Source organism: Oratosquilla oratoria, chromosome 41 (assembly GCF_046742065.1).
Source record: "Oratosquilla oratoria isolate Oo_2021 chromosome 41, ASM4674206v1, whole genome shotgun sequence".
Classification (NCBI taxonomy): Eukaryota; Metazoa; Arthropoda; class Malacostraca; order Stomatopoda; family Squillidae; genus Oratosquilla; species Oratosquilla oratoria.
Genome location: NC_134817.1, coordinates 33,905,371 through 33,927,812, shown reverse-complemented (window position 1 = coordinate 33,927,812; position 22,442 = coordinate 33,905,371). Strand labels below are relative to the sequence as shown.

General features: G+C 42.2%; 1 protein-coding gene across 1 annotated transcript in view; it reads right to left on the bottom strand.

The window, feature by feature from the left end:
• LOC143021211 (uncharacterized) overlaps positions 1 to 22,442 on the bottom strand; it is a 130,148-nt gene that overhangs the window by 11,009 nt on the left and 96,697 nt on the right. Inside the window, exons 6-10 of the mRNA XM_076178565.1 lie at positions 7,700 to 7,897; positions 4,965 to 5,123; positions 2,966 to 3,130; positions 1,766 to 1,988; positions 1,283 to 1,407 (exon numbers count right to left, since the gene is read on the bottom strand). Of these exons, the coding sequence (XP_076034680.1) occupies positions 1,283 to 1,407; positions 1,766 to 1,988; positions 2,966 to 3,130; positions 4,965 to 5,123; positions 7,700 to 7,897 (870 nt within the window). The remainder of the gene's footprint in view (positions 1 to 1,282; positions 1,408 to 1,765; positions 1,989 to 2,965; positions 3,131 to 4,964; positions 5,124 to 7,699; positions 7,898 to 22,442) is intronic.

The window sequence follows — 22,442 nt, the reverse complement described above, 5'->3', positions numbered from 1 at the left end:
CTTTTTGGCTACCTCCCTTATAAGGGGGAAAAAGCCTTGGTATATATATGTATTATTATTATTATTATTATTATCATTATTATTGTTACTATTATTATCATTATTGTTACTATTATTATTATTATTATTGTTATTATAATGTATTATTACAGTTGAATAGGAAGAGGCGTATGATTCTCCTCCTCCTCCTCCTCCTCCTCCTCCTCCTCCTCCTCCTCCCTCTCCCCACCCTCCCTTTAATTATTCGCCTAGCTATCCCTTTTTTCCTCTTCTTCCTGATCCTGTTGTTCCTCCTCCTCCCCCTCCCCCTCCCCTTACTTCTCCTCTCCGCTCCTCTTCCTCCTCCCACCCGCTCCTCTTTCTCTTCCTCATGCTCTTCCTCCTCCTCCTCCTCTTCCTCCTCATCTTTCTTTTCCTCTTCTTTCTCCTCCTCTTCTTTCTCCTCCTCTTCTTCCTACTCCTTTTCCTACTCCTCCTTTTCCACCCCTCCTCCTCCTCTTCTTCATTCTCCCCTCCTCCTCTTTCTCCTCCCCTCCTCCTCTTTCTCCTCTTTCTCCTATCCCTTTTTATCCTCTTCTTCTTCCCCCTCTTTCTCCTCTTCCTCCTCTTCCTCTTTTTTTTCCCCACCGCTCGGTGCACAAAGGCCTCATTCCCCGGAAATTTTCCTCAGTAGCCTTAGTCTACAAAGGCTCTCTCTTTATCTCTCTCTTTCTCTCTTTCTCTTCCTCTTTCTCTTTATGTCACGTGACATTCAGATACTGTGACGTCACACCATACACGTCGTAGGTTCTGTCTCCCTCTGAAGGCTTATTATGAAGTGAATAAAATCGCCCGGCGGCAACAGCGCGGTTGGAACCCTTTAAACATGACAACCCACGAAAAAGAAATGAGAGAGAGAGAGAGAGAGAGAGAGAGAGAGAGAGAGAGAGAGAGAGAGAGAGAGGAGGGTTGGTTACTAATATATCAATAACAAAAGAAACCGGAAGACCCATTGGTCTGTAACGAAGCAAACAAACAGGTAAATACAAATAAACAAGTAGATAAGAAAATAAAGAAGCAAATGAACGAATAAATAGAAATTTAATAAATAAAAAACAATCATATACTAACAAAAATCAGCAAAGAAATATATGAATAATTAAATAAAAAAGGGGGGAAATAGATGATAACAAATAAAAATAAAATATAAACAAACAAATAAATAAAAATAAATATGTAAACAATTAAATAATAATAAAAACAAAAGAAAACGGAGGAAGTGTCTTTTTTGCGATGACGTCACCTTGTAGAGCCCCCTGCCGGAGAGGTTCCCGATGGTGAAAGTGGTCAGGATCCGCCCGTCGGCTGTGTAGCGGATCCGCTCGCCGCCCACCGGGTAAGACAACCGCGTCAGCGCCGCCCCGAGGTCTGCAAACGGAGGGAAACGGTTTAAGGGGGGTTTAGACCCACGGGGGAATTTTTTATCAATTAATTATTTTTTTTTTGTTCTAGTTAACGCCCTGTGAGATTTACTTAGTTGTGACTGAATTAGGGTTTGGAGTAATTTGTTATTTTAATGTAAAGAAAGTGTTTTATTTATTAATGGGACCTCCACACAACCGAACAACCGTTTTTATAATACAGAATATAAGGCCATGAATAGTGTATGTATATATATATATATATATATATATATATATATATATATATTTATATATAATTTTTTTTTTTTTTTTTTTTTTTTTTTTTCAAGTCACAGTAAGTTGTTTGAGGGTAACCTGCTGACCTGCATGAAGCGGGTGAGGCTGAGGATCGAAGCAGTTGTCCTCGGAGGAGGAGCAGCGGTCAAGGAGGACCAGGCTGAGGGCGGCCGCCAAGGAGGACACGCCCTTGACCACCTGGGTAGCCCCGCCCCCGCCGCTGCCCACCAGGACTTCGAGTTCCTCCGCGTCAGGAGGTTTGCAGACTTCTCCTTCAGGAAGTTTCTCGTTCTCCTTCTTCGGCGCCCTCTGCAGAAGAAAGGGAAGAGTGAATGGGGATTTGCGAGTCTTCTAGGGGTAGTTTTTCTCCCCCCATCCTTATCCCCTCCTTCCGAATACTCCCCCCCTCTCTCCCCTTCTTCTCCCTCCCACTCCCCCCCCCCGTCCTCCACCTCGCATCAGCTTCCCCCCCCTCTTCTTCCCCCTTCCCCCTTTCTCTACCTCACCTCACTTCAGCCTCCCTTTCCCCCCATCCCTCTACCCCCCCTTCCCAACTTTCCCCCAACTTCCCCCCAACTTCCATTCCCCCCTATTTATCATCTTCTCTCATTCCACCCTTTTACTCTCCTTTTTCTTTTCTCTCTTGACATCGCTTTTCCACCTCCCTCTCCCCTTTTCCCCTCCCCTCCTTCCCCTCCTCCCCCTCCACCTCATCTCCTCTTCTCCCCTCCCTTCCTCACCTCCTCCTTTTCCCCTTCCAGGCTTTCCCCTTTCTTACTTCTCTACTCCTCTTCCCGTCCCTTCCCCTCCCCTCCCCTCCCCTACTCCCCTTCTACCCATCCTTACCCTCTTTCCCCCCCTCCCCTACCCTCCTCTCGTTTTAGTTCCCCCATTCCCCCCCTACCCCGTACCTCCCCCTTTTCCTCCTCCTCCTCCTCTTCCTCGCCCCACTACTACTACTACTACTACTACTACTACTACTACTACTATTACTACTACTCCTCTTCCTCTTCCAACTCCTCTTCTTTCTCTTCCTCCTATATCTCGTCTTTCTCCTCCTCCTCCTCCTCCTTTTCCTCCTTTTCCTCCTTCCCCTCCTCTTCTTTATCATCCCCTCCTTCTCCTCCTCCCTCTCCTTCCTCTTCCTTCTTCCTCTTCCATATCTTCTTCCTCCTCTTCCTCTTCTTCCGCCCGCGTACCCCGTACCTCCTCCTTTTCCTCCTTCTCTTTTCCTCCTTCTTCTTCCTCCTCCTCTTCCTCCTCCCCTCCCCCCCGTTGGACATTACCTCCGGTCGGCAGTTGCTGACTTCCTCGATGTACTCGCGGGCGTGCTTTTGCAGGAGGGATCCGCCGCCCTCTGAGGTGAGGGCGTGGGCGAAGTGGGCGCTGAAGCCGGGGAGTCTGGGGGCGTGGGGCTGCACCAGAACTGCTCGCCCCAGCACCTTTGCCACCTTCGGAAAATGAATAATTAATTAAATAAATAAATAAATAAATTGGTAAATAAATAGATATAAAACAAATGATAAATAAATAAAAAATAACAGATATTCTTATAAATAAATAAATAAATGAATAAATAGACAAACAAACAAATAAATAGATAAATGAATAAATAGATAATAGATATTGTAATAAATGAGTAAGTACAGTATATGAATAAGATAACTAAATAGATAAATGAGTCAACAGGTAAATGAATAAATATATAAATAAAAAATATAAATAGCTGATAGTTGATGTACCTCCCACTCACCATTTTTTTCTTTATTTTCTTTCCATTTTCTCTTAATTGCTTTTGTTTATTCACTAGTTTTTTAATTAATTAACTAATTTACTTATTCAATGAATCTGTTTTTACTTTGCATGGATTCATTGTCCAAGTCTTAACCACAACAGTCGGAAAAATAATGTAAGAAAAACAGATTTTGATTTAATGTACATATAGCTGAGGTGATTAATGAGTGCATCATCTTGCCAGTGAAAAGAAAATGTGTGATATAATTAATCTGAATATGTGTTATTCATTTTTTAAATGAATAATACAGATATTCACTGCCGGAAAAAAAATCGAGTTATGATTGTTCAGTTTTAGAATGCGAAATTATAATGATAATATTAATGATAATAATAGTAATGACAATAATAATAATAATAATAATGATAATTGTAATGATAATAATTACAATAATGATATAATAATAATAATGATAATAATAGTAATGATTATAATAGTAATAATAATGATAGTAATGATAATAGTAATAATAATAATAATAATAATAAAAGTTTGAAATATAATTTCCGATCAATTATTTCACGAAGACATATAAAGACAAAATGATTAATTTCCGGATTAATATGCGCTTGGGAAACACGAGGAGCATACACCAGTAGGCGCTGAGTTTCGGCCGGAGATGTGGTACTCGTTGGGAATCGTACGTCAGTGGTGGACCACTTTGAGTATTTTTTTTGTTTGTCTACAGATGATTTTATTCAGTTTGGAGTTGGAAGAAAGGACCACGTCAATATATGCTCCCTCTCTCTTGCCCTATCTGTCTCTCCCCCTCTCTCTTTCTCTCTTTTTCTTTCTCTCTTTCGTTCTCTTTTTCTTTCGCTCTCTTTCCCTTTCTCTCTCTTTCTCTCGTCTCTTTCTCCCCCTCCCTCTTTCTTTATCTCTGTTTCTCCCCCCCTCTCTCTCTCTCTTTCTCTTTCGCTCTCTATCTCTCTCCCTCTTTCCCTCTCTTTCTCTCTTCTCTTTCTCTCTCCCCTCCCTCTTTATCTATCTCTGTTTCTCCCCCTTTCTCTCTTTCTCGCTCTTTCTCTCTCTCTTTCTTTCTCTTTCGCTCTCTTTTTTCTTTCGCTCTCTCTCTTTCTCTTTCGCTCTTTCTCTTTCCCTCTTTCTCCCTCTCTTCTCTTTCTCTCTCCCCTCCCTCTTTCTCTATCTGTTTCTCTCTCTCTCTTTCTCTATCTCTATCTCTCTCTTTCTCTCTCTCTCTCTCTCTCTCTCTCTCTTTCTCTCTCTTTCTCTACAAATGCATAGACAGATGCATAACTGAGTCCTACCGAGGTGAATAAAATCACCTGCCGGCGACCAGAATAGAAAAAAAATACCAACCTGTATGGAGAGGGTTGAAGGTTTACGATTAAGTTGAACGACATTCAACCCTGAGTGTACAGCAGTTAACGAATGTCCAAAATCTGGTTTTAACTAGTCACGAAATACCCATTTGAAAAAAAAAAAAAAAAAAAAAAAAAAAAAAAAATCTGTTGGTGACCTGAACTGACCTGTCTGACGTCGACCTGCTCGCGAGGACCTCCGACCTCGGTCATGGCTGCGATGACCCAGGCGACGTGCCCCAGGGGTACCAGCGGCCATCGGAACTGCCTCACCAGGGCGTTGAGCTCCCGGGGCTGCGCCAGCAGGGTGACCACGCCTCCGTAGACCTGCAACAGAAGGAGAATTTCACGTCAGGAACTTACACCGGGAGGTGCTTAGCTGTGGCAGGACCTGCCACCTTGGCCCTGTGTGCTAAGACAGCCTAGAGAGAGAAAGATAGAGAGAGAGAGAGAGAGAAACTGTTCAAAAAATGACAGACGGAAGAGGACACAAATACAAAATCAAGATGCAATGTAATGGTAATGTCTTTGTATATGTATTTGTTTATTTGTTCTCCATTGACGCTGTGTATTGAAAAAAATAGACATTGCGTTTAGACTTTTTATCAAATATTTTCTTTTTCTTTTTCAATGTTACATTTTTTTGTCCTGTTTGGTGAGATAGCACCATAAATAGCTTTTCTATAGTTTTTTTTCTGTGTCCAATATGCATTTATTTTTTCAATTCTCTGAAACAGCATTATAGCGTGACATAAATTTTTGAAGTGTCGAATGTCCATTTTTCCACTTCTGTGAAATAACACCGTCAATAGCGTTTATATCATCGATTTAATTTTTTTCATTCATGTCAAAACTGCCTCTGAAATCATCGCTGTAAAATAGAAACGCCGGTGAAGACCGTCAACGGATGAACGGCGAATTAAAATACACATCGGCACCCACCGGAAAAAATTGAAATGAATTATTTTTATATAGGAGGTCTACCGTACAGTATATACACAGTATATATACCAACCCCACAGATATATTTTAGGAACATGTCGAAAAACAAATCTAATATTAAGTGTGCGCTGAATTAATTGGTTGCTTTAAGAGAAGATAGATAACTTTATGGATAGGGATGACAGGTGGTAGAGGACATGGAACTGCCTAGTGTAGGCCATATAGTCTCTTATATTCCTATGTTCTTATTCTCGCTAAATCGTAATTGAATAAGCAACATGTAGAGAAAGTTTATTACTGCTTTATCATGCCCACATCTAATGGACTGCCTGATGGGTAGACAAGGGGCAAGGAGGGACGGGACGTCGGTGTTCGGTTGGCTACAAAGTGCACTGACTTGGGCTACAAACTGTTTTCAAAAATATTGTTTTTACATTTCGCTGTAGAATAAACTATAGATTTCTCCCCGTCTTCTTTTCTGCATGAGAGGACGGAGAGGGGAGGGGGTCGCCGAATTAATGAAGCGGCCATGCTGTAGATGTGCTGTGTCTTGCGACACTGCTTCTGACCCAGGGCAGTGGACAAGATGCAGGGATGACCCGTCATCCAGGAGGTGCCAAGATAAGAGGGAGGGTAGAGGGTAGAGGAGAGATGAGTACGTAGGGGATGGAATGGGTGGGAGTGGTTTCTATGCCTTTGTCTTTTGGCTACCTCCCGTGTAAGGAAAAAAAAGCCTTGGCATATGTATGTATATATATATATATATATATATATATATATATATAGAGAGAGAGAGAGAGAGAGAGAGAGATAGATATTAAGGGAATATATTGTCAAAATATGTCTGTGGTGTTCGTAGAATGCTCCACAGTATATATCAAATGTTTATCAATTGAAGACATATTTACATAGACTTGGGTGTCTACAGTACGTATATTTAACAGAACTGAATTCTAAGCCTTCTCAGTCTTCTAGTGTGTCTATTATTTGTGTACGGAATAAGGTTATATGCGTTGACTCATCAAAACAATAAAAAATGCACTTTTGAGGACATATAAAACTGACTCATGGTGAATGGCAACTATACATATATACATACATATACCAAAGGCTTTTTCCCCCTTACACGGAAGGTAGCCATAAAACAAAGGCATAGAAACCACTCCCACCCATTCCATCCCCTACATACTCCACTCCCCTCCACCCTCTTCCCTCCCTCTTATCTTGGCACCTCCTGGATGATGGGTCATCCCTGCATCCCTATACAAATATATATTTCTATTTTGAAAATATATAGGGTCATTTTTGTTTTCCTGATATTTTTTTTTTTAAGTTTCCTTATTCTTTTTAGCTTATGGTTTTAGTTAGGCTAAACTAACATAATCTAACCTAACTTAACCAAACCTCGTTAACCACATGTGGCTTGACTTGGTGTCGAGAAAACGAAAATGCTCCAACATATGTATACATACATTAGTTTCCCTATAATTTATTTTTAATGCTATATTGTATTAATGCAACAACAGAGGAAATTGTATTTGAAATGTTCGCATATGTCGTGGAACAGGTTCGGATCTCTGCAGTGGTACGGTTGCCAAATCTAGTTCATATTTATAGTACTTGGCAACTCGCACATGGTCACGGGTACGTCCACAGAGGGTTAGAGCGTCGCTACTTGCGGCGGAAGCCGAGGTACCGACAGTTCGAACACTGCCGCCAGCGAGTTGGACCAAGGACATGGTTCATTCAATTCCACGCTACAGAGTTTTTTGTAAGGGGCACCGTGCTAGCCTCCTGATAGGGGAGAGTTTCGCGATGTGAAACCGAATCAATATTTTTGAGTTGTGAATAAGAAATTCTCCACATCATGAGGAGACTACAAGGGACCATAAGGCCTACACTAGGCAGTTGTGAAGGAGTTGCGTATAATGTTCCTCCTTCTGCAGTAGACGAACACTCACCAGGTTCCTCCTGACGAAGGAGTTGAGTGCGCGCGCCTTCTCCGCTACCTCGCCCTCAGGGAGTACCAGAAGACTCCTGACGGTCAGACTTGGATGGTCCTCCTCGGCACGACGGAGGAAGTGGTCGAGCCAGGTCGCCCTCGAGGACACGACCCAAACATCGTTGACGCCTTCAGACTGGAGAACCTTCAGCACTGCCTGTAGGAGGGGAGGGAACGGGTGAGTGGTTAGTGAGCTCAGATCGAGTCCCAATGGTATAGAGCGTGGTTTCCAAACTAGGGGGCGCGCCCCCCCTTCTCCAGGGAGGTGTGAGGAAGACACAAGGGGGGGGCGTGAAGTCATCTGCTCAAAAATAATTCTTTAATAAGAATAATGAAATAATTCCAAGAACAAATATCACCCCAACCGGGTTTTTTTTTTTTATCAAGATATGCATAGAAAAGACATAATTAGGAAAAATACAAATAGGAAAATATATACATAATTTCATGTAAATTAACAAAAATGGGGTGTGCATGTGGATCTGCTGGAAGAAAAAAAAATAAAATAAAAAAAAATAAAAAATAGGAGGGATCCCATAAAACAGCTTTGGAATCCACTGATCTCGAGGTTGAGCTTAACCGTCGGACAATTCTCGCTCTGCCTTCCCCTGGACCCGGCCTGAGATGAGTATAAAGATCAGCTCTTTCGTTGATTATTATGATTTTCATCCAAATTTGGTTAAAATCACAAGGCGGCAAATGGAATAGACAACATGTTGAAATAGGTTTTGGAAAAGATAAATTTAAGATATTAAAAAAAAAAAAAATTGGACAAATTGACCATACTGAGGATTTCTCGTTGAGAAGAGGAAAGAGAGAGGTAGGGAGAAAGAGAGAGGAGGTAGAGAGAGAGGGGGAGAGAGATAAAGAGGAAGAGAGAGAGAGAGAGAGGGGGGGATAATGTGGAGACTAGGCAGAAGGGAGGAAAGCCAAATCTTGGAGCACAGCTAAGTGCCTCCTGGCGTAAGCTCTTGGCTCCTGTTTGTGTAAACGATCGATGGCGATCCTGGGACAACAAATAATGTCGAGAAACGTTGACGTTGCCAAGAAGAGGAGGAGCAGAAGGAGACTCGAAGTCTTCTTCACTCGAAGTCGAAAAGGTCTTTACTCGAAGTCGAAGGGGCCTTCCTTGGCTGATTGGAATAGCTTGGAGTAAAAAAAATCTGGCTGTGCCTGGCGATTTTATTCAGTTATGAAGCCCATCAACACGGGGGATCCTGGCCATATCTGAATGAAATCGTCTGACTGTGGACAGAATAATATAATAGTTTGGTGCTAACCAAAACAAAGCATACAAAGTGCGTCATCGTAAGATTTTTTTTTTTCTTAAACTGTCACTACGTATGTACGTAGGCATTTATGTTTGTACGCATACATATAAGTACGTATGTATATGCACATGTGCATATTCGGGCGGCCGGCTTGCGTCCACGCGCGCGCGCGCGCGCGGACTCCGTGACGGTTGGTCACTGAGGCCCCAAGTCGGAGGAGGAGGGGGAGGAGCGTAATGGATCGCCTTCGTGTCTGCAAGTGACGCGGCATCAATACACTAGGTCATACTTGTACCCCGCCTGTGCTTGCGTGTGTGTGTGCTTTCGCGTTCGTGTATGGTGTGTGTGTATGTGTGTGTGTGTGTGTGTGTTTGTGTATGTGTGTGTGTGTGTATGTGTGTGTGTGTGCGCGCGTTAGCGTGTGCTATGTGTTTGTGTGTGAGTGTGCGTGCTCGTTCGTGTGTGTTTGTGTGTGCATGTGTGTGTGTTTGCGCGTTCGTGTGTGCGTGTGTGTGTATGCTGTATGTGTATGTGTATGTGTGTTTGTTTATATGTGTTTGTGTGTGTATGTGTGTGTGTGTGTGTGTGTGTGTGTACTGCTTGTGTGTGTGTGTGCGTGTGTGTGTGTGTGTGTATGTGTGTGTGTGTACTGTTTGTGTGTGTGCTGTTTGTGTGCTTGCGCGTTCGTATGTGTGTGCGTGTGTGTGTGTGTCTGTCTGTGTGTGTGTGTGTGTGTATGTGCGTGTGTACTGTTTGTGTGTGTGCTGTTTGTGTGCTTACGCGTTCGTGTGTGTGTGTGTGTGTGTGTGTGTGTGTGTGTGTGTATGTGTGTGTGTGCTTGTGCGTTCGTGTATGTTGTTCAATTGTCCTATGTTTGTGTGTGCGTGCGTGCGTGTGTGTGCGTGTGTGCGTGCGTTTGTGTACGTGTGTGTGTGTGTGTGTGTGTGTGTGTGTGTGTGTGTGTCTGTGCATCTCCTTATACATATACATAAAACGAATTTACTTTTGCAATTTATATTTCCTTCATATATTCGATTTCTAGTAGACCATAACTGACAGACTTGCAATGTCACACAGCCGTCCTTACCCTTCTTCAGTCCTTTCTCAACAAGGAGTCCCCCTTGGCAAGCTTCCAGGCAGAGCCCGGATCCATTTCGAGTTAATTTTTGAGTCGAGTATTATCGTTTAATGAATATCTTTATCGTAAGTATATTAAATTCGGAAAAATTCATAAGCCGGAAAAAATTCCGAAATCCGAAAGTCCAGATTTTTGCCGGAAAAAAAAAGTCCAGATTTTTTCCGGTATATATTTCGAAAAAAAAGAAAGAAAAAGAAAACGGAAGCTCAGAATCACTTTTTGATATTCTGTTGTACGTCTTTGGGGCCGTCGTTTTCTTCTCCAAATGTTGCCCAACTTTGAAGAGATTCTCCCAATAGCAAGAACAACTATCTGTGTAATCTTGCGCCCAAAGTTCGGGTGTGTTTCGTTCTACCACAATGCCTCAGTTGGTGAGTTTTGACGGGCTTTCCTCCCAATTGAGAACATTTGCCTAAACTTCGGTTCTCGTTTTACAAGATTGGTTTCTTGGTTTACGCCATTTGTTTTATGGTTTAAGCGATTGGGTCCGGGTGTACGCGATTGGGTTTCGGTTTACGCGATTGGGTTTCGGATTACGCGATTGGGTCTCGGTTTACGCGATTGGTTTCTCGGTTTAAGCGATTGGGTCTCGGTTTACACGATTGGGTTTCGGATTACGCGATTGGGTCCCGGTTTACGCGAATGGATCTCAGTTTACGCGATTGAGCCTTGGTTTACGCGGTTGGGTCCCGGTTTACGCGATTGGGTCTCGGTTTACATGATTGGTTTTCGGCTTAAGCGATTGGTTTCTCGGTTTACGTGATTGGGTCCCAGTTTACGCGATTGGGTCCTGGTTTACGCGATTGGTTCTTGGTTTACGCGATTGGGTCTCGGTTTACGCGATTAGGCCCCGGTTTACGCGATTGGGCCTCGGTTTACGCTATTGGATATCTCTGTTTACGCCGATTCGTTCTCGGTTAACGCGATTTCATTTCCTATCGGTTCCGTGATTCGATCCTCGAGTTAAAGAAGTCATTTGACGCTAACCATAAAAAAGCATGTAACGTGTGTCATCAATAAGAGGGGTACAGTCTATGATTTTTTTTTTCTTTCTTTTAAGGAAACTTTCATTTTTGATTGTTTGATTGCATGATGGTGTAGAATGTTGGTGCAAGACGTTGTGTCATTTTTTTGCACCATCATTGCACCACCATACCGTTGTCACAGAAAAGCAGTTTCACTGTTGTGGCACTGTTTATACACTGCTTCACGTCCCCGTTTTACTGTTTGTTTCCGTTTCGTCACTGTTGCACCATAATTTCATCATTTTTTGCATTAATGGTGTAACAGTCTTGCACCGTTTTGCACTGTGGTCAAAAGTTTTGGACCAACCTGCAGGTTTTTGCTCTTTTAGCATAACATTTGCTATTGAGAATTTCACATAACTTTCTATACAAGCAACTCGTTGGGAGTGAATATGTTGTATAGAAAATATATAAAATAAGAAATAGAAGGTATATTTACATAATGATATTTGTACATTGTTTAAAGACTTTTGCTTACGGCTGTAGTTTGTTTGGTAGCAGTTGTCCTATTGTTGTTGTTGTTATGGAATTGTATAGAAAATATATCAAATAAGAACAAATAGAAGTTATATTTACATAATGATATTTGTAGATTGTTTAAAGACTTTTGCTCACGGCTGTAGTTTGTTTGGTAGCAGTTGTCCTGTTGTTGTTTTTATGGAACTGTATAGAAAATATATCAAATAAGAACAACTATTTGTTTGGTAGCAGTTGTCCTTTTGTTGTTTTTATGGAACTGTATAGAAAATATATCAAATAAGAACAAATAGAAGGTATATTTACATAATGATATATGCAGATTGTTTCAAGACTTTTGCTCACGGCTGTAGTTTGTTTGGTCGTAGTTGTCCTGTTGTTGTTGTTATGGAATTGTTATTTTCCAGCGCTTCTGTCCAGACGGGCAGTTTCACCCGATCTTGTCCCGTTTATTCAACCGTAGTTGCATCGATGTTGCAACATTTGTTTCTACACTGTCGTAACGGTGCTGCACTGTTTTTTAAACATCACTGTACCTTTGTTGCATTGTTGTGACGTTCACTATTGTGTTGTGGCACTGTTGCACTGTTGGTTCACTGTTATTGCACTGTTTTACATTGTAATTTATCTATTTCATTCTATTATATTTTTTACACTGTTGGTGGAGTAATGTCTTGTAAGTGTACAACAAAGAATTGCACTGTTATCGGACAGTTTTCACTCTTATTTTACTTCTTCTGCACTGTTATGTCACCGTGTTTGCACCATCTCATCTTTATTGAACTATGGTTGCACCACTATTAGTCATTGAACTCCTGTTGCACCAATTGGTTCAAATATTGTTGAACCAATCTTGCTTAATTGTTCAACCATTTTGCACCAATATTGCAGAGCTGAAGAGCAATTGTTGCCATTTTTCTCTCATCACGTTTGGTTCATTGTTGCATTTTTCATAACGTTGTTTCACTGTTGTTGCACTGTTGTTCCACTGTTGTTGCACTGTTGTTCCACTGTTGTTGTATTGTGGATCCACCCCGTGCTGCACTGTCCATTTGCCGTTGTTTCACTGTTGTTGCACGGTCGTTTCGGTGTTGTTTCACTGCTTTTGCACTGTCGCATCGCCATTGCTTCACTTGTTGCATTTTATTTCACTGTCGGTTCCGTTATTTCACTGTTGATGCAGTGTAGTTTCACTCGTGTTGCACTGTCGCTTCACTGTTGTTTCACTGTTATTGCATTGTAGTCTCATCCCGTGTTGCACTATTATTTCCTCGTTGCTGCACCGTAGTTTCACGGTTGTTGCACCGTCACGTAGTTACACTGTCGCTTGTTGCACTGTCGCTTCACCGTTGTTTCATCTTTGTTGCACTGTCGCTTTACCGTTGTTTCATCTTTGTTGCACTGTCGCTTAACCGTTGTTTCATCTTTGTTGCACTGTCGCTTTATCGTTGTTTCATATTTGTTGCACTGTCGCTTTACCGTTGTTTCATCTTTGTTGCACTGTCGCTTCACCGTTGTTTCACTGTCGTTGCACTGCACTCTCACCTCGTGTTGCACTGTTGTTTCCTCGTTGTTACACCGTCGTTTCACGGTTGTTGCACCATCACTTCACGGTTGTTGGTCTGGCGTTGTTGAACACAGGCGGGGCCCTCGACTCTCTCTCTCCCTCTCTCTTTCTCTCTCTCTCTCTCTCTCTCTCTCTCTCTCCAACTTCTCAAAGTTGAAGGGAATGAGCGACCCAACTCCGGTCATCAGTCACCGCTCGAGGGGGTGCTGTGGTGCTGTGGCGAGGGAGATCGCTGTGGTGCCGGGAAGTACTGTAGCGCTGTGGAGCTGTTGTGAGGGAGGTCGCTGTGATGCTGGGAAGTACCGAAGCGCTGTGGAGCTGTGGGGTCTCGATGCTATGGGGCTATGGGGATAATGCTGTGGCACTGGGGTGCTGGAAAGTACTGAGGCGCTGTGGAGCTATGGGGGCCTCGATACTATGGTGCTGTGGTGCTGTGGGGAGAAAACTGTGGTGCTGGGAAGTACTGAGGCACTGTGGAGCTGGGACTTCGGTGCTGTGGTCCTCGGTGCTGTGATACTGAAGTGCGAGAGAGTAGAGACGCTGTGGAGCTGTGGAACTTCGGTGCTGTGGAGCTGTGGGCCTCTGTAGTGTGGTGATATATTATTGTAGTATTGAATACAGCAGTGCTGTGGTGATGTGGGGTAGCTGTGCTGGGGTTCAGGAGCTGTAGTGCTGTGGGGCTCGGATGCTGTGTGTGTGTTTCGCAGCTGCAATGCTGTGGGGATACAGTGATAGGCTTCTGTGATGTTAAGATCGTGTTGTTGTAGTGTTATAGTGATGCTGTGGGTGCTGTGAAGCTGTGATAATACTGTGGTATGGTGTGGCTATGCTGTGGAGTTCTGTTGTAATGCTGTGATGAGCACTCGTGTAGCACAGTTTTGGTGCTAAGCTGTGATAGATGGGACGCTGTGGTGCTGATGCTGTGGCATTGTGCTATGCTATCACATTAGATTAGTCCAGTGCTGTGGTGCTGTGTCATAACACTGTGTTATCGTGTCACAATACCACGCTGTGACGCATCACTGTTCTAATGCTGTGTTACGGTGCTGTGGTGAAGTCACCATTGCTGCTTAAACCCAAGGACCTCTCTTCCTCCTCCTCCTCCTCCTCCTCCTCCTCCTCCTCCTTCTCTCCCTCCCACCCTAACCCTCCCGGAGTCCTGCCGGCATTCCGTACATCTTATCGTGTACGCGCGCGCGCGCCACACACACACACACACACACACACACACACACACACACACACACACACACACACACACACACACACACACACACACACACACACACACACACACACACACACACACACACACACACACACACACACACACACACACACACACACACACACACACACACACACACACACACACACACACACACACACACACACACGGAGAGAGAGAGAGAGAGAGAGAGAGAGAGAGGCAGACAGAGACAGAGACAGAGAGCATGGTATTATAGACCATAACAGAGAATAGAATTAATACTCGCATACATACATTTCATACCATACATACATACGCACATACATACATACATATATTTATACATACACATAAATGCAGTACATACCATACATACATACATACATACAGACACATATACACACATATATTTATACATATACATACATACATGCATATATACATACCTACATATACACACATACATACATATATACATGCATACATACATACACTCACGTACATTACATACATACATGCTTACATACATCACACAAACATACACAGGGCGGTGATGATCTCTTTTTTTTTTTTTTTTTTATTCTTTGATGGGGGCAGCGAGACTTCCCAGACCTCAACTATGATTTGTTAATTTAATTCTGGCTAATGCTGGACGATTAAATTAATATTGAGAGGTCGTGAATAAGGTCATTATTTATAGTAATAATTATTTCATTATTAAGGCAGTTATTGAATAAAATAATGTAAAAAAAATACTCGGTACCTTTGCCCTGGGTGCTCGGAGAGCCAGGGCGAATGACAGTCATCGCATGTTCTTAGGATTCGAAACAAACCTGCCACTGGGAACATTGGAGGGGGGGGGGTTAATGAAAAGAAAGAGACACTCTCCCCACCCCACTATCGAGAAGGAATGGCTTAGTAGATTAGAGTAAGTTAGTTAAGGTTAGACTAGGTTAGTTAAGGTTAGGTTAGGTTACTTAAGGTTGGGCTAGGTTAGTTAAGGTTAGGTTAGGTTAGTTAAGGCTAGGCTAGGTTAGTTAAGGTTAAGCTAGGTTAGTTAAGGTTAAGCTAGGTTAGGTAAGGTTAGGCTAGGTTAGTTAAGGCTAAGCTATGTTATTTAAGGTTAGGCTAGGTTAGTTAATGTTGGGCTAGGTTAGGTAAGGTTAGGTTAGGTTCGGTTAGTTTAGGTTAGTTTAGTTAGGTTAATTTAGTTTAGTTAAGGCTAGGCTAGGTTAGTTAAGGTTGGCTAAGTTGTTCAAAGTTAGGTTAGGTAAGGTTAGGTTAGAATTGAAGGAAGACAGATATGAAGGTTGTTACACATATTTATTTGCGGGGATTTATTTATTAATTCAATTGTTTATTTTGTATTCTTGTTTGTACGGCAGGGATAGAACCGCTGGTAAACTACATTTCACTACAACAACAAATGTATTATTGTTATAAAACAGGTTATTAATCTATGACAATGTTTAATATAAACTATGATCTGATTGGATCTTGGAAATGTTAGGCTCGATGGATGGCAACACCGGTTGATTGTCCGATGTTGCCATAAATGAGCAGATAAATAGATAAAATTATAAAAAAATAATGAAATAATGATAAATTGATATTGCTCATGCATTGTAATGATAATAATGATAAAAAAGTATTATCATAACGAAGATAGCAATTTTAGTGATAATATTAACAATAATCGCGGTGATGATAATAATAATAAAATTATAATGGTAATGATATAACAACAATAACAATGATAATTATAATAATGATAATGATTGATGATAACGATAATAGTAATAATAATAATAGGGATTATAATAATAATGATAATGATGATAATAATAATGATAATGATAATAATAATAATAATAATGATAATAATAATAATAATAATAATAATGATAATAATAATAAAAATAACAGCATTGATTAATAATAACAGTAATGATAGTGATAATTAATAATAATAATAATAATAACAATAACAACAACAACAACAACAGCAACATAATTCAACAACAGCAGCGTAAAACGTTCGCTGCTGTACACACGCCACTGTCACAGCTGTTCCCACTGAGGCCGCAGCAGCTCCTGCTCCAGCTGCTGCTGCTGCTGCTGCTGCTGCTGCGGTCGCTCAGCTGTCGGAGCTGCCATGAGACCGAATAGTATGATAACTTATTGAGAGCGTCTGCTTAAAGTGGCAGGCAGGCGGAGGGGGGAGGGGGCGGCGGCGAGGAGGAGGAGGAGGAGGAGGAGGAGGAGGAAGATGATGAAGGTGAGACAGGGTAGGAAGAGGAAGGTAAGGAGGAGGAGGAAGAGAAGGATGTAGGTGAGGGGTGTAGGAGAAGGAGGAGGAGGAGGTAGGGCAGAAAGAGGAGGAAGAGAAGGGTCAAGAGGAGGAGTGGGAAGGTGAGGCGAGGTAGGAGGAGGAAGAGGGCTAGGAGGAGGAAGAGTGCAGTGGGAGGAGGAGGAGGAGATAGGGCAGAGGGAGGAGGACGGTGAAGAAGAGGTAGGGGAGAGGTAGGAAGAGAATGTAGGGGAAGGGGGTAGGAGGAGGAGGAGGTAGGGGAGAGGGAGGAGGAATAGGATGATCAGGAGGAGGAGGAAGAGGAGAACGGTGAAGAAGAAGACGGGAGAGTGAAGAGGAAAAAAGGAACAGGAGGAAGAGGAGGGGGAGGGACAGGATATGAAGAGATGAAGAAGGGGTAAGATGTTGGGAAGAAGAGGGAGGAGGATAAGGAAGAGGGTAGAGGAGGAGGAAGAAGAGGACAGAGGGGAGGAGGAAGAGGAGAAGGAAGAGAGGAAGAGGAAAAGGAGATGGGAAAGGAAGAGAAGGAGGAAGAAGACGGGGAGGAGAAGTCGGGAAGTGGGAGAGAGGAAGAGAATGGAGGTGAGGAGGAGGAGGAAGAAGAAGAGGGAGGTTGATATTGAAGAGGATAGGAGTGGGAATGAGGAAGAGGTGGAAGAGGAGGAGGAGGTAGAGGAAGGCATGGGAAAGAGGAGGAGGAGCAGGGGGAAGACGTGGAATAGGACATTGAGGAAGAGGAAGAGCAGGAGGACGAGAGGTGTGAGGGCGTTGAGGAGGAGAAGGAGGAGGACGAGGAAGAGAAAGAGGAAGAGCAGGAAGACGAGGAAGAGGAGGAGGACGAGGAGGAGGAGGAGCAGGAGGACGAGGGGTCTGAGGGCGTTGAGGAGGAGGAGGAGGAGGACGACGAGGACGAGGGGTCTGAGAGCGTTGAGGAGGAGGAGGAGGAGGGTGAGGTGGTGGTGAGGGAGGAGGACAAGAAAATGAAAGAGAATGGAGAGGATGATGAAAGAGAGGGGAAGGAAGAAGAAGAAGAAGGAGAAGAATAAGAATAAGAAGAAGAAAGAGAAGAGAATCAATTAGGACAAGTGGAGATGAAGAAGAAGAAGAAGACATAGAGGGATGAAGGAGAGAGTAAGAATGAAGGAGATGAAGAGGGCAAGATAACGAAGAAGAAGAAGAAGAAGAAGCAGAGAAAGAAGAAGAAGAGAAAGGAAGAACGAAGAAAACAAAACGAAAAAGAGGACGAAAATGAGTAGATGAATAAATAATGAATAAATAAATGAATAGGAGGAAGAGGAGTGAAGTTGAGGACATGAAAGAGGAAGATAAGGGAAGGAAGATGAAAGAGGATGAAGGGGAGAAGAGAGAGAAAAAGAAAAAAGAGGAGAAGAAAGAAGACGAGGGGAGATAAGAAGAGGAAGAAATGAAAAAGAGGATAAAAAGAGAAGACGAAAGAGAGTGAAGAGGAAGAACAAGATGGGAGACAAAGAGAAATAAAATAAAACATGGAATGAAGAAAACCACAGAGAAGAAGAGAGAGAGATAGAGAGAGAAGAAAGAGAGAGAGAGAGAAACAAGAAACAAGGGAAATGATAAAAAAAAAGAGAAGGGGAGAGTGAGAAGGAGAGAGAGAGAATAAGAAAAATGAGAAATAGAAAAACATATAAAGAAAAAAGAGGAGAGAGAAAGAGAGAGAACTGCCGTCAGATGATTTTATTTCACAAATGAGAAACCCAAGCTTGATATGTTATCAATATTGATTAATAATTAATCAATATTAATTGATATATAAACATAAATATGAATATAAAATTATTTATATGAGTTGTTGATGATAAAATATAACATATGAATATTAAATAATAACTGACAATTTTGATTAACTATTTACTTTTAAAAGTGTTTTCTGAAGATGAATCAAATTGTCTGAAGTCAGACTGAATACTCTGAGCGTGGTCCCGGTCGGTCCCGCCCGTGTTCAGGGTGGGGACCGCCACCTCCTCAACTATGTAATAAAATCACCCGACGACAAAGAACTTGTATATCGAACCCTATTGGTGATTTGGTTATTTTGTTGTTTCACTGTTGTTAAAATCCCTCCTCCTCCTTCCCCCTCCTCCCTCCCCCTCCTCCCTCTTCCTCTTCCCTCCCTACTCTTCCTCCCACCTCTCCTTCATCTCTTCCTCCTCTTCTTTCACCCTCCTCCTCCTCCCTCCCCTCCTTTCCTCTCCTTCCTCCCCCTCCTCCACTCCCCCCCTTCTCCCTCTTTCTCCTTCCCCTCCTCCCTACTCCCTCCTTTCTCCTTCTACCCTCCTTTGTCTCCCTCTTACCCTCCCACCCGCCTCCACTTCCCCCTCCCCCTCCTCCTCCCTCCTTCCCCCCACCCCTCCCCACAACATCCGGCAGTCACTCGTGGTCAACTCAGGTCAGGTAGGGCCAAGCACACGACCTCATGTAAACGCACACACACACACACACACACACACACACACACACACACACACACACACACACACACACACACACACACACACACATTTATCTTAGTTTATTAGATTTCTTCTGTGTGCACCTAGATTTACTTTCCTATTTTTTCGCGCGCCACGTGACCCCACCCCCCCTCCCCCTGACCTTGATTCGGAAAGTTGGTCTTCGCCCGGAAGTGCACAGCGCAAACAAAGATGGCGGAAAACTCCGGTGAGGTTGCTTGCTGACCTGTCATCATATTTCCGTTTACTCTCTGTCTCTCTCTCTCTCTCTCTCTCTCTCTCTCTCTCTCTCTCTCTCTCTCTCTCTCTCTCTCTCTCTCTCTCTTTCTCTTTCCTTCTCTCTTTCTCTTTCTTCAACATCTCGTCCTCTTCTATCCTCCCTCCTTTCTCCATTGCCTCCTCCTTCTGTTCCTCCTCCTCCTCTTTGTCCTCTTCCTCCTCCTCCTGTTCCTCCTCCTCCTCTTTCTCCTCTTCCTCCTCCTCCTGTTCCTCCTCCTCTTCCTCTTAATCATATTCCTCCTCCTGCTCTTCCCCCTCCACCTCCTCCTCTTCCACTTCCTCCTCCTCTTTCTCCTCCACCTCCTCCTCTTTCCCCCTCCTCCTCCTCCTCCTCCTCTCACACATTCTCACTATTCCTCTGATCCTCACTTTCTTGAAGTCTCACATATCATTCTCACACCTTTGTCCATTCACTCTCACGCTTACTCTCACTCTCACTCCCAGACTCACTCCAACACTCACCTACACACACTTGCTCTCTCACGTAGACATTCACACACTCTCGCAAAAACACGTGAGTTTTTTAATCTCGTACAAATCACGTGACCTTTGAATTAAACCTCATGACGTCAGCCTTAGGGGTCAGAGAATTCTAGGGGGGGGGGCAGGAAGACCTGTAGGGGGGAAGCCCCTCCCTTTTCCCCCTAACTCCTCCCCAGCCTTTGTCCTTCTCCCCCTCTATTCCCCCCCTCCCCCCGCCCGTCCACTCCTCAATCCATCCAACCATATATAGACTTGCTCTCAGAGTCCGTGTCCACTAATTCAGAGGCACTAAGGTCTAATTAGATTCTAGAATTGTGGTAGGAACTGGGGGGCAGGTCATCTCACTTCCTAGTTCTAATTCTAGTTCCCTAGTTTGTCGTCTATTTTGTTTCAGTTGCTTGTCTGTTAGACGGATGTCGTTTTGTGGATTTTATGTGAGTATTTTTTTTATCTCTATGGTTATTTTTTTTTACCTGTGTCCCTATTTATGTATTTATATATTTATTACTAATTTCATTTATCCTTCATTTACTTGTTCGTGTATTTGTATATTAATGTATCTATTTATTTATCTATTAATCTATTTATTTGTGTATTCAATTATGTATTTATATTATTTATTTATCTGTTTATATACGCATTGCTTGTGTTTTTAATTATGTATGTATTCATGTATATATATATATATGTATATATATATATGTATATATATATATAATATATATATTTATTTATTTATTATTGTTATTATTATTTTTTTTTTATTCAACCACAAACAACTTTTAATTCCATGCCATCACAGTCGAGACTGAAGAATCGCTCGATGGAGGCATTCGTTGGAAATTGAAACGCGGACGAGCCGAGGATTCGAACCCAGCTAACCCGTAACAAAGTTACAGTGACTTAAACCAATGCGCTGGCATGGAATTAAAAGTGATTTGTGGTTGAAAAAAAATATTGATTGAACACTGAGAACCATTCAGTGTAAATGTATATATATATATATATGTATATATATATATGTATATATATATATAATATATATATTTATTTATTTATTATTGTTATTATTATTATCTTTTTTTTTAGTATAGTCTTGGAACAAATAGGTTTCTGATGTACTCGGCCATTGTATCTCTGTGACGTCTCTTGTGATACAATTCCACCCCGAGGTTATAATCGCCAGACGATTTTATTCATCATCCGAGCCAAAAAACCGGATTAATAATCCCTTGTTAACCCCTTTGCTAACTTAACTTAAATCTCATTTACTGGGTCTAGGTAATCCCTTCTTCTACCGAAGATTTGCCTCAGAGATTAATAAAATGAAAGATAAAGTGCCACACTTTACGGAAAGAGTTCCAGGAAGCGGAAACCACAGAAAACGAGAACTTTAGTTCGGTTTCGGACAAGTCGCGACGCTGTCGATGACGTCATGTCGTCGACGTAGCCCAAAAGTAAACAGTTTGCCTGCGAATGCGTAATTTTCGGCCCAAAAGTGCACCTTACACAGTCAATACTATTGCGAAATGTTCCGTATTATACAGTATTACTGACGGTGTAGTAATGGTGTTGAAGAAGAACAATATATTGAAGACATCAAATAGAGTTTGATATTTCATTGCACAATGACTATATTGGGAAGTGTGAGGGTAATATTGCGCAATATCTTGTGCAATGATATGGTGTTATGTGGGGAAAACAAATATTGCGCAATAAAATTGAGTTAATATATTTTGATAATGCTATTGATCCCGTAGGGTTGACTTAAAGTAGACTGGTAGATAGATTAGTAGTTTGAAATTTAATTACGTATTTCCAGACGTATAGGTAGAAAAGAATATCGTAAATAAATAAGAATGACGATATTATGAACAAGACTTTAGACATCGCAGAATGAGATAGGGATCGTAAAGATACGATGTCACAGCATAAGAATGATATCGTAAATTAGAAAGATAACGATGTCATACGATATTGGAAATAGAATTACGAGGAGTGTATGAGTTATTAGGAAAACTAACATCATAAAGACGAATAATAACGTCATTCTAAAGGCCAAGAATTACGATCTTGCAGCGAAAACGACTTACAATGTCGTAGCGTCGTCGTAAATAAACAGGTTTATACGACAAAGAAGAGTACTAACGATGTAGCGACTTACGATGTAGGGAACCGCCACATCGTAACTGAGACATTGGTAATTTACGAAATGGCAAGTGGAGAAACCGCACATAGTAGCCGAGATATTGAAAACTTACGACATTGCAAATGGAGAACCACCACATCGTACCTAAGGCATTGGAAACCTACGACATTTTAAGTGGAGACCCACCACATCGTAACTGAGACATAGAAGACTTATGGCATGGTAAGTAGAGAACCCGCACATCGTAGCTGAGACACAGAAGAATTAATATATTTTAATTAGAGAACCTCCACATCGTAGGTG